Here is a 12,512-nt window from a genome sequence, read left to right on the forward strand (position 1 = left end):
GCCCTGGGGCCATCTCTGGACTCAGGCACCTGCTTCTCTGTCTCCCAACCTCCCACCAACCCACGGGGCCATTTTGCTGGTGGAGGAGGGAAGCGAATGGCACTCCAGAGGCAAGAGACCTGCACGGCTGGCACAAGGCCTCAACCCCCACACAACTGCATGACCTCAGACTGGCCCGTCACCTGTCCCTCCTTCATCCATTAACCAGGGCAGAGCCTCCCCCACCTGATGCTGCCCAGAGTCTTCCAAGGACCAGGGGAGGTGCCAGTGCTGGGCGGTCCTGAAACAAACCCACCCAGAATAGAGAAAGGGCGTGTGTCAGGGCAGAGGGGCCCTGGCAACCAGATCTTTCCCCAGGACACTGGGGTGCTGCCCCCGACTCTGACACCGCAGAGGCTGATCACCACCCAGCTGCCCGGCCAGCCATGGGGCATGGCCACCTCTCTGGAACCTTCTATCACGCATCTCCCTGGGTCTCAGACTCATCTGCTGCTGCAGGGAAACACCATCCCCTGCAAGGCAGAGGGAAGGACACCAAGCAGGTGGCCCAGTGCCAGACAGGTCGAGCTCTGCAGTGAGCGGTGGCTGCTGCCTTATGTCTCTAATCATCAGAGCTGGTGGCATGCAGCTTCCTCTGCCCCAACTGCTGCTGGAACGTGGATTTCAAAAACTGCAACACCCTTTCCAGCAATGATCCAGATGAAGCAGTGTAGCAGCGCCTCCAGTCTGTGGCCACACAGAGCCCTCTCTGTAGAACAACCACGTGTGTCCAACCCTTAGCTACCAAAAGCTATCTACTTTTCAGGGCATCTCAAGTGCCACCTCCTCCAGGAAGCTCTCCACCATCACCCTGCCCCCAGGGATCTAAATACCGCATTTGCTGAGGACTAGCACAGCCTGCTGTTGACCCTGCCAACAGTAAAGCCTGCACGTGCCCCATCTTCTGCCCAGTCCAACCCAGGAGGCCCTGGGGAGAAGCAGGAGACGAGGTGAGGCTCCTTCTTCAGCATCCCGCGTCGCCGGCAGGTTCTTCCTCACTCATGGTCCTCATGTGACTATTAACAGCTCCCTTCCCCATCTCAGACTTAGGTGTTGCAGGACCATCTGGCTCACCTGATTCTGCTTGCCCCAGAATGCCTCCTTCTGCAGACAGGCACTAGCGACCACAGCCACCCCCCCCCCCACTATACCAGTGCGGTGTCCAGGTGTGCCCAGCAGTGTGCCCAGGGCTTCACCTTCCACTTGGCGGCCAGAGGGGAGGGGAAGAGAGGTGGGTGGTGAGGCGGCAGTCTCAGGAAGAGAGCCACTCCCTCAGGCCGCCCGCTGCACTCTGCTCTGATACTGAGGGAGGGCAGGCGGCGGGCGAGGGCCAGTGTCCTTCTCTGGGAGTGAGCCACTGGGCTCGGGGTGAGGGTGCCGAGTCCTGAGGCTCAGTGGGGCCTGCTGTGGGGTAGAAACTGCGCTGGGCACCAGGCACACACTTTTTGCACCAAATCTTTCCAAGAGTCTGCAAGGTGGCCACCGTCACCCCATTTCAGACAAGGAGGCTGAGCTCGAGGGACACGGCCACCAAGAAGATGCTAAGCGTGGCCGAGCAGGCGAGTGTGGTCCCCACTGCCGCCCCTGCGGGCCACTCATCATGTCTCCAAGCATTTCCAAGGATCTCTTTCTGGCAGTGTCATTCCAGACACGAGGAGCCAGGCCTCCATCAGGAAAATGGGGCTGAGAGCAAAGCCCCCTCTAGACTGCCCTAAGGGTGGGGGTGGGGGTGGGGGTCATGGAGGCGCTCAACCCGCCTCCTGGCACGAAGAGGGCCTGGGAGAAAGCTTTGCTCTTACTGAGCACTTCCTGTTTGACCAGCCCCTGCCAAAGGCTTTAGATACAAACGGAACAGTAAATGCAACAAACTGTGCGACCCGGAAGGGGAAAGCCCGGGGGACCAAGAGCCCTTGTCAGGGGACTCAAGCGGGCCTGGGGGCAGGAAAGGCTTCCCAGGACAGGCCTCTAAGCAGACGGCAGCAGGGAGCCAGGCAAGAAGGTTCCCCTCCAGGGAACTGCAGGGGAAAGGCCCTGAACCGGGAGGCACAGGAAGGTGGCCAGTGTGCCTGAGGCTGGGGCACCGAAGGCCAGGGAGACTCGGCAGGGGCGACGGCAGGCAGGGGGGTGCCTCCAGGGCAGGAGCACCAAACTGTGCGTGGCTGCGGCACACGTGGCCGCAGACTAGGCTGGTGGGGCAGGAGGCCGCAACAGGGGCACCTGGGACGGGGCACGGCCGACCAGGCTGGCCAGGCAGGAGGCCACAAGAGGGGACCTAGGACGGGTCGCAGCAGACTCTGGCTGGCGGGGCAGGAGGGTGCGGCAGTCTCTGGCTGCCGCCTGGGTTTGTACATCCTGCAAGCTAAGAAAGGTTTTTACGTTTTTAAATGGTTGAGCAAGGTGGTGCGGGAAGCATAAGAATAATATTTCATGATATGTGAAAATGATAATACATTTCAAATTTCATTCTACAAAAATCAACTTCATGGGAGCATCGCCACGCTCCTCCGTTTACAGACCACCCAGTGCTGCCGTCGTGCTGCAAGGACAGAGTTGCATAGTCGTGATAGAGACCGTCTGGCTCACGAAACCTAAAATATTTACCATCCAGCCCTGCGCTGGAACATCTGCTGCCGCCTGCTCTAGGACAGAGACGGCAGTGGCCGGGCTGGGACACCAGGAGAGACCGCCGCCTGCTCTAGGAGAGAGACGGCAGTGGCCGGGCTGGGACACCGGGAGAGATGGCAGTGGCCGGGCTGGGACACTGGGAGAGACCACCGCCTGCTCTAGGAGAGAGACGGCAGTGGCCAGGCTGGGACACCGGGAGAGACCGCTGCCTGCTCTAGGAGAGAGACAGCAGTGGCTGGGCTGGGACACCAGGAGAGAAGGAGGTGACTTCAGGAGCAGTCAGGAGGGAGGCCTGCTGGGGCCTCAGCTGGGGGCTCGGGTCTGGGCATCTGCATAAAGCCAGGGTCTTCCACACTGGCCCCACCGGGTTGCCAACGCTGTCCCTGTCCTGGGAGTCCCACCCTTCAAACTGGGAAACCACAGCCCACAGACATGGCCTGGACACAGGGACGAACATGTGTCCCCACAAGTCTCCTCAAAAGAGGGCATCATACTGCCCACCACCCAGGCCAGAACCCAGCATCCTTCCAGGAAGACCAGGAAGATTTCCTCCAGGAGGAGACAGCCTCATGACCTGTGCCTCATAGCAAGAAAGGGCTCAACAGAGGCACAGGGGTGGGGCGGATGCTCACCCACACCAGGCCCCCAAGAAGGTCCTGCCTCCAGGAGTCCACCGCCCTGATGCCAGGGCCCCAACCCATCTCCAAGGCCCAAACCGCAGGGAGATGCAGGTCACTCTCACGGCGGCCTCCACACCTCACACCCAGCATTCCTCCCGGTCTCATCCTACCCCACACCAATGCCAGGTTGTTTTTTGCAATCACAACACTCGGCAGAGAACTCTCTCTCTTCGCCAACGCCAGGCTATGCCCTCCTTGCAGCCTAGGGTCCTTCCTGCTGACCCCAGGCCTGAGCCTGGAATCCCACTCAACACAGCCTTCAAGTCCCACTCCCAGTCAGTCCCTGTCACTAACAACCAGGGCTCCCACCCCACCCCATGCTCCCTGGCTCCTGCCCAGCAGGAATGCCAGTGCTTGCAAGATGAGAGTTTCTCACCCTCATTTTCATTACTGTCCCTCCAAGGAGCCTTTTCAGATATTTTTCCTAATCTCCCTCCCTGAAAGAAATTTTAATACTGCAGATGCACTGTTTCTGTGGGTTTTTTGTTCTTTCTTTTGAGATGGAGTCTCACTCTGTCACCCAGGCTGGAGTGCAACGGCGTGAACTCAGCTCACTGCAACCTCTGCCTTCTGGGTTCAAGTGATTCTCCTGCCTCAGCCTCCCAAGTAGCTGGAATTACAAGTGTGCACCACCACACCCAGCTAATTTTTTGTATTTTTAGCAGAGACGGGGGTTTCACCATGTTGGCCAGGCTGGTCTCGAACTCCTGACCTCAGGTGATCCGCCCGCCTCAGCCTCCCAAACTGCTGGGATTACAGGCATGAGCCACTGCACCTGGTCTGTCTCTGTGTTTTGTGTGGCATGCACATCTGTAGTTTATTTGTGAAAATAAGATTTCTTCTGACTGCAGCAGCTCATGCCTGTAATCCCAACACTTTGGGAAGCCGAGACATGAGGATCACTTGAGCCCAGGAGTTCAAGACCAGCCTGGGCAACATGCAAGCTCTCATCTCTGCAAGAAATTAAAACATTAGCTGGGCGCGGTGGCACACACCTGTAGTCCCAGCTACTTGGGAGACTGTAGTGAGAGGATCCCTTGAGCCCAGGAGTTTAAGTCTGCAGTGAGCCACGATCACACCACTGCTCTTCAGTCTGGGCAACAGAGTGAGACCTTGTCTCTAAAAATAATTCATAATAAGAATACTTCTTCATCCCCAAAGATTTTATTTTTGCCCCCTCAAGAGCAGTAATGCCCCTGTTGAAAATGCATAGGTTACCAGCATGGCCAACGTGTCAAAGGCTTATCTCTCCTAAAAATACAAACATTAGCCAAGCGTGGTGGCAAAAGCCCATAGTCCCAGCTACTCAGGAGGCTGAGATGTGATAATTACTTGAACCCGGCAGGCAAAGGTTGTAGTGAGCCAAGATTGTGCCACTGCATTCCAGCCTGAGGAACAGAGGGAGGCCCTGTCTCAAAAAAAAAAGCATAGATTAAGTAAAATATATTATTATAATCAGTGCTACACATTTCTTTTTGCTTTTTTATTGCAGCCACCAAAATTCTGAAAATACAGATGTGGCTTACATTATATTTCTGTCTGGCAGCACTGATATAGACAGAAAACAAACACCCATGTCAACATGTATAGACATATATGGACACAGAGACACATACATAAATAAATACATATACATACATACACCAATTCCCCAGGTGTGAACACTGAGAGTGCCTGGAAACAGGAACACCCCAGCAGCACTGAGCACACCTCATCCCATCTTGCCTTATTTTGTGTGTGTGTGTGTGTGTGTGTGTGTGTGTGTGTGTGTGTGTGTTTTGTTTTTGTTTTTTTTGAGATGGAGTCTCGCTCTGTCACCCAGGCTGGAGTGCAGTGGCACGATCTCCGCTCACTGCAACCTCCGCCTTCCGGGTTCAAGCAATTCTCCTGCCTCAGCCTCCCGAGCAGCTGGAACTACAGGCACATGCCACCACCCCTGGCTAATTTTTGCATTTTTAGTAGAGACGAGGTTTCACCATATTGGCCAGACTGGTCTCAAACTCCTGACCTCAAATGATCTGCCCACCTAGGCCTCCCAAAGTGCTGGGACTGCAGGCATGAGCCACTGCACCTGGCCCTGATCTTGCCTTCTAAATACCCCTCTCCACTACCAAGGAACCAGAGTTCCTTGGACAAACAGTTGGTTCCTAAGCTGGGACAATGGAAATGCAAGGTGAGCCTGGAACATCTTGTTGACCAGCCTGGGTTACCAGCCAGAAAGTCAGGCACGGTATTCACATGTCCTCTGCAGCTCGAAGAATGATGAGGACGAATCAAAAGACACAGGGAAGCAAGCTGGTGTAACACAGTTCCCACTGTTCAAACCTGAGACTATGTGAGCATCAATATATATAAATAATGATGGTAACAGGTTATATGCATGGAATAAAATAGGAAACCATAATCCAAACTGGAGACATGGCAGGAAGGGACAGAATGAGGGAGGGAGAGAGGGAAAAGAAAAGCAGAGATGGATGAGAAGAAAAGGAAGAAAAGATTGAGAGAGATGAGCAGAGAAGGACAAGAGAGGAAGGAAAGGAGGGAGAAAAGGAGAAGCAAATATCAAGATATTTATATTGCCTCAAAGTATCTTCTTTAAGTATGTGTTAACAGCAAACGGAAACAAAGTAACTGTACAGTGAAATCAAGCAAACTCCACCTTCACCAAGTAACTAAACAGAACATCACCCGCAATGGGGCAAAGCCAAGCCCCGCACCACCTGCTAGGAGGCAAGAAGGATGGAGCGTGGAGGCTGAGCTAGACCCCTACAGGTGCATGGCCTGACCCTGCTGATGGGGGAGCATTCTGTAACCAAAGGAGGCTGTAACCTTCCAAAGAGTCAAGGTCATGAACGTCAAAGAAAGGCTGAGGAGCAGCCCCAGGTTGACAGAGGGGGACACAGCAACAGGCAGCCCAAAGTCCTGAGGCTGCTCTATGCTGTGAAGGGCATTTGCTAGGACAATTGTAGAGAAGTGGACGGGTCACGGATTGCTGCTGTTGGCTGGACGGAGACAGTGGTGCTGTGGTTACAGAGGAAAATGCCCTTGTTTGTAGGAAACGCACTGATGCCCCATGCTTACCCTCAAATGGTTCAAGAAAAAGTTACCTGCGCTGTACTCGTAACTTTTCCTACGACTGAGATATTTTCAAATTTTTTTAGAAAATAAAATCTATCCCCCAAAAAAGAAAAGATGCCCTTGTCTTCCTTACAACTGGCATTCCCTCCTCTGCTCCCAGCAGCCCTGTGTTGTGGACCTCGGCTACACCAGCCAAGCCCCTTCTGCTGGCACTGGGGGCCCTTCGGGTACTTTCGTGTCGCTTTTCAGTCACCAATCACCTCATCAACATCCACCGGGGTCCTTGCGTGACCAGAAGCCTCATGAGAGCGGGGACAGCCCCAGCCTGTTCTCCCTCCCCTTGCAGGCACAAAGCCTGCGTGGCACACAGCAGGGTTTTATTATTATTATATTTATTTATTTTATTTATTATTATTATTTATTATTTATTTATTTATTTATTATTTCTCGAATGAAGGCACACGGTTCTGAGGGACCCAGAGAGGAGGAAGCCCAGCCGTGGCCCTGCCTTGGAGGGGCTCAGACCTGGAAGGGGGGCAGCCACACAAAGGTGCTCCAGACACACTCGGTCTCTCGTTAGGATCATCCTTCACACTCTCCAGCTGTCCATCTGCTGAGTTTTGCAGAACAAGCAGCAAGGGTACCGTGTAATGAAACAAAGAGTGGAGACGACGAGGCCAGAGAGAAACCTGGAACAGTGGAGTGAGATCGAGGTTCAAAGCGCGTGGAGGACAGGGTGGGGAGAGGCTGAAACCCAAGGAGGCTGTCAAGGGGAGGGAGCCCCTATACCAGCTCCTACGGGAAGAACCAGGCTAGAAGGAGATAAGGTCTTCCAGCAAGGGCACAGCTCATGATGGCACACATCAAAAAGGCCTGGGGGGGGGAGGGCATGCCAAAACTATAGCCAGGCTGGCGTGTCCGGGAAGAGGCAGGGAGCACAAGGAGTTGAGGTGGAGGTGGGGGACAGACTCTGGCAGGCCCAGGGCCAAGCCTTTGCATGGTGTCCCAGCAATGGCTGCCTGATCTGTTTTATGGGGAGGAGGCCACCAGGGCAAAGTGGGCAAGTCAGAGGCTGGGCGGCGGGTGGTACCTTAAGGGTGCAAACTGCAGATGCTGGCACAGGCAACCTCAGGACCTCCCAACCGAAGCTTCTCCAGACATACCCGATCTCTTGTTAGGGTCAGCAGATTGTGGCCATACCCAATTAGTTTAATTAAACCCACGGGGCTTCCAGGCACTTCGGATAAAAAACAAAATAAAATAAAGTAGATCCTGCCAGCTTCAGAAGAAATAACCAGGTGGGCAACTGGGATCTCTGTGATCACCTCCTAGCACCCGGCTCTGCACACAGAAGGTGCTGCATAAATGCACATTGCTATGATGCTCCATTAGGGCAAATAACCCAGCCCAGATTAAACTCAAAGTGGGAGGGACGCTCCAAGTCCTCTGAAAATAGGATGTCACCATGAGAAGCCAGGGCAAATTCTGGAAGGAAGGAACATCATAGAGGCAGGCCTCCGGGCTAGACGGCCCCATATGCCATGACTGGCAGGGAGGTGGGCGACTCCTCGCCGTGTGCCCTCGAGGGGCCCTGCAACTCACCAGCCAGGGATCACAGGCACCCACCCCCCACCCCAGCCACCCCATGAAAACAGACACACACCATGACAACCCAAAACCCAAGAATGAGGCCAGGGACATCCCTCAGAAAGTCCACAAGAGAGTAAGCTAGCTTAGGAAGGCCTGCAGTCATCATTTATTTAAACAGTTCTGGGAGGGAGACTGCAATCTCTATATTGGTTTTGCCACTTACTGCTCTGGGCAGGAGTGGTGGGGTGATGGGGAGTCACTCAACCTCTCCGAACCTTGAAGGCCTCACCTATTAAACACAGGTGGCAACCCACCTAGGGCTGTGCTTAGGCCACAGCAGGGCAGGGAAGAAAGGGCAGATGTGATTTGTCTATGACCCAACCACCAAGAGTGGAGATGACCTCTTCCCTCTCCCATCCCCACCCCTTAAGAAACATGAGTTTCAGCCAGGCACGGGGGCTCACGTCTGTAATCCCAGCACTTTGGGAGGCTGAGGTGAGCAGATCACGAGGTCAGGAGTTCGAGACCAGCCTGGCCAACATAGTGAAACCCCGTCTCTACTAAAAATACAAAAAAGAGCTGGGTGTGGGTGGGGCACCGTGGCTCACGCCTGTAATACCAACACTTTGGGAGGCCGAGGCGGGCAGATCATGAGGTCAGGAGTTCGAGATCAGCCTGGCCAACATAGTGAAACACCATCTCTACTAAAAATACAAAAAATAGCTGGGCGTAGGCTGGGCACCGTGGCTCATGCCTGTAATCCCAACACTTAGGGAGGCCTAGGCGGGTGGATCACGAGGTCAGGAGTTCGAGCCCAGCCTGGCCAACATGGTGAAACCCCGTCTCTACTAAAAATACAGGCTGGGTGCAGTGGCTCACGCCTGTAATCCCAACACTTTGGGAGGCCGAGGCGGGTGGATCACCTGAGGTCAGGAGTTCAAGACCAGCCTGACCAACATAGAGAAACTCCGTCTCTACTAAAAATACAAAATTAGCCGGGCATGGTGGCGCATGCCTGTAATCCCAGCTACTTGGGAGGCTGACGCAGAAGAATCGCTTAAACCCGGGAGGTGGATGTTGTGGTGAGCTGAGATAGCGCCATTGCACTCCAGCCTGGGCAACAAGAGCAAAACTCCATCTCAAAAAAAAAAAAAAAAATACAAAAAATTAGCCGGGCATGGTGGCAGGCGCCTGTAATCCCAGCTACTCAGGAGGCTGAGGCAGGAGAATTGCTTGAACCCGGGAGGTGGAGGTTGCAGTGAGCCGAGACCACGCCACTGCACTCCAGCCTGGGCAACAGAGCGAGACTCCATCTCAAAAAAAAAAAAAAAAAATAGCTGGGCGTGGTGGAGCGTGACTGTAGTCCCAGCTACTCAGGAGGCTGAGGCAGCAGAATCACTTGAACCCAGGAGGTGGAGGTTGCAGTGAGCTGAGATTGTGCCACCGCACTCCAGCCTGGGCGACAGAGCAAGACTCCATCTCCAAAAAGAAAAAAAAAAGTGAGTTTCCCAGATAACAAACACCAGCAATACAGAGAAACGAAGTCCCTCTCCCAACCCCTGTGTGCAGCCAGATGCAGTAAAGTGCTTTCTCCACGTGTGAATGTACAGGCAGGGCCGTCACAGCCAGCGTGAGGGTTAAGGGAGCACCTGCAGCCATCCCTGTGCAGGCAACAGCCGTACAAAGGTGGCCCACCCTCCACGGGACAGAGGAGTGGATGGCAAGATCAGCCTCAGCTACACAGGGCAATATGTACCAGTGTCCAGGTGATGGTCATTTCCTGGGCACTGTGCTAAGAGTGTGCCTTCTGTGCTTGCCCTTAGCAAATCCTCACAGCATGGCTAAGAGGGGACTGCTATGACTGTTCTCATGACAGAGATGGGGAAACTGAGGCTCTGGAGGTCACTGCCTACCTGGGAGGGAACAGTGCCAGGATTCAATCAGAGTGGAGAGCCACACAGACACACACCCATCTGGTCCTCCTACCATCCAGGCCCCTACACACCCTCCACCAGTCCAGCAGCAGGGCCCCTAAACACCCCTCTACCGGCCCAGCAGCGCGACCCCTAGACACCCGTCCACCCACCCAGCAGCAGGGCTCAAAGGGCCTCTATCAGGGTTCGTATTGCTGCCTGGCCAATGGCTCCAGAGACCCCAGGAAGTCTCTGGCTTGAACTTCCAGTGCAGGGGCTGAGCCAAGCCACCTGCCACAGCCACGGCCCCCTCCTCTTCCCATCTTCCCAAACCACAGCTGGGGAGGGGCAGCCCCCGGACCCAGCGAGTCCACCAGGCAAGGCTGGGCTCCTCCCAAGCCTCCTCTGTGCGGACCCAGCTGCCCTGCCTCTGCCCTGAGCCCCAGCCTGCAAGCAGCAGGGAATCCTGACCGAGCAAGTCAGCCCGGGCAGCCCCTGGAACTCATACCAAAGGCAGCCGCCTTGGTTCGAGGCCCAGCCCTGCTCCCCCACAGCTACCCTTCTCCTCAGTTTCTCCAGCCATAAAATGGAGTCCAGACTTCCCAGTCCCCGTGGGGCTCTGAGAACAGAACTGGGGAAGCTCTCTGCAGCGGTGACCGCCACCTCCGCCACCTGCACCTGACCACTGGCATCCTGCGGGAAGAGGGGCTGGCTCCCAGGGAGGCCCCTGAGGGCTCCTGCTAAGCCGGTCCAGGCAGTGCTGGGTAATCATTACCCAGTGGGAAGGCGGCCCCTTCCCCTCAGGGCTTGCCTTTGTCAGCGCCCCCCAACCCAGCAGAGAAGGGCCCGGTCTCCTAGGAAACGTAGTCACCGCCAAAGGGCAGAGGCCTCGCAGCCCAGCCTGGAATCGCTGGTGACTCACTCTCCCTCCTTCCCAGGAACCACGTCCTAAGTCCCAATGGTGAATGGTCTCTCTCCACAAGGAGTTGCCACTGCGCGCGGTGAGGGGCTGCTGAGCTGGCTGGAAGGTCGCGCCTCGTCGGCGCTGGCTGGACCCGGCTGGCACCCCCTTTGCCTCCCCCGACTTTTTCTAAGCTGTTCCCGTAAAGGATTCCGCGACCCCCGGAGAACAGGACGGAAGCCTCGATTCTCTCAAGTCTTAGCCAAGCTCCCTTTAAGAGACCAAGAAAAGCAGCTCCGTTCGGCGGGGCAGGCATTTTCCTGCCTGGCCCTGCGGCCGCACGCGTGCCTCCGCCGCGACAAAGGCCACACTCAGCGCCCGAAGGAGGGGTGGGGGTGTTGGGAAAGCGATGGGGGCCAGGACTGGAGCCAAGTGGCCCTAGGGATCCTCGAGGCGGCTCGATCCCGGAGCCAGGACTGGCGCCAAGTGGCCCGGGTCCGGGTCCGGGAAGAGGCGGAGGCCGGCGAGGGGGCGGTGCCCGGGGCGAACCCAGCTCCCTCCGGCCCCGAGGGCTCCCGCCCCGCGCCCCGGGCCGGCGCAGCGACAGCGCACGCTCTTCCACCGGCGTCCGGCCTGGAGGCGCGAGGCCCGAGGATGCGACCCACGACGCGCACACCCGGCTCGGCAGGCTCCCTGGGGAATGAGGGGACACTCGCAGGGCCCCGCAGAGCGAGCGCAGCGCCGGAGCCTCCCCCATCCCAGGCCGCGCAGACCGCGGAACCGGCGCACCAGAGCAGTGCGGGGCGGCGGCGGCGCGACCCAGGCTGGAGGGACTTTGGCCAACTTCGCGCCTCCAGAGGTCGCGTCTCGGAGGCCCGGGGCGCACCCTCCAGCCGCCCGCCCGCGTCCCGGAGCCCGGCCGCCCCAGCCAGGGCGCCTGGGCCGCCGCCGCTGCGACCTCCGCGTTCAGTCCGCGCGTCCGGCAGCGCCAACGCCGCAGCCCCGGGGCCCTCCCGCCGCGCCGGGCGCTCACCTGGGACATCTGCGGCCGGAAGTTGATGTCCTTGAGGTCGATGGAGCCGGGGGAGAGGTTGTGCAGCAGCTGGCACAGAAGGACCCCGTCGCGCAGCGCCTGCGCCAGATCGAAGACCACGGCCGAGGGCCAAACCACCCGGTGGTTGGGCGGCAGGACCTTGCAGTCGATGAGCCAGCGGCCGCACTGCCGCCACTGCTCCATGGCGCCCGCGGGCCCGACCGGCTCAGGGCAGTGCTCGAGCCAAAGTGCAGCGGCCGCGGGGCATCCCGCCCGCGCGCGCGGGGCTCAGGGCCGGGGCGGGGCTTCGCGCGGGCTGCCCCAGGTCCCCCGCTGCGCCGCCGCGCGTCCCCTCCTCTTCCTCCTCCTCCTCCTCCTCCTCGGGCTCCTCTCGGGCCGCCGCTCCCGCCCACGTGCGGCCGCGGGGCGGGCAACGGGCAGCGCGCCGGATCTCCCCGCTTCACACACGCAAGTGCCTGCGGGCCCCGGGCCGGGCTCCACGCAGCCAGTCGCCGCAGCGCTCCCCAATCCGCGCCGCCGGGCGCCGCATTCTGCGCTCGGGGCGCCCCGCGGCCGCCGCCGCTCCTGCCCCGCCCGAGACAAAGGCCCGGCGGGGTCGCTCGCTCCGCGCGTCCCGGGCCTGGGCCGCCCGC

General features: G+C 57.7%; 1 protein-coding gene across 4 annotated transcripts in view; it reads right to left on the reverse strand.

Annotated features, from left to right (window-relative positions):
• Positions 1-12,209, reverse strand: part of VAV2 (vav guanine nucleotide exchange factor 2) — a 231,062-nt gene extending 218,853 nt beyond the window's left edge. For 3 of the 4 annotated variants that reach the window (XM_024251692.3, XM_054519342.2, XM_054519341.2), the window contains exon 1: positions 11,860-12,209. In XM_024251692.3, coding sequence (XP_024107460.1) covers positions 11,860-12,063 — 204 coding nt within the window. In that variant the 5' untranslated portion in view covers positions 12,064-12,209. 4 annotated transcript variants of the gene reach the window in all.
• Positions 12,210-12,512: the final 303 nt, after the last annotated feature.

This window comes from Pongo abelii, chromosome 13 (assembly GCF_028885655.2).
Source record: "Pongo abelii isolate AG06213 chromosome 13, NHGRI_mPonAbe1-v2.0_pri, whole genome shotgun sequence".
Taxonomy (NCBI): Eukaryota; Metazoa; Chordata; class Mammalia; order Primates; family Hominidae; genus Pongo; species Pongo abelii.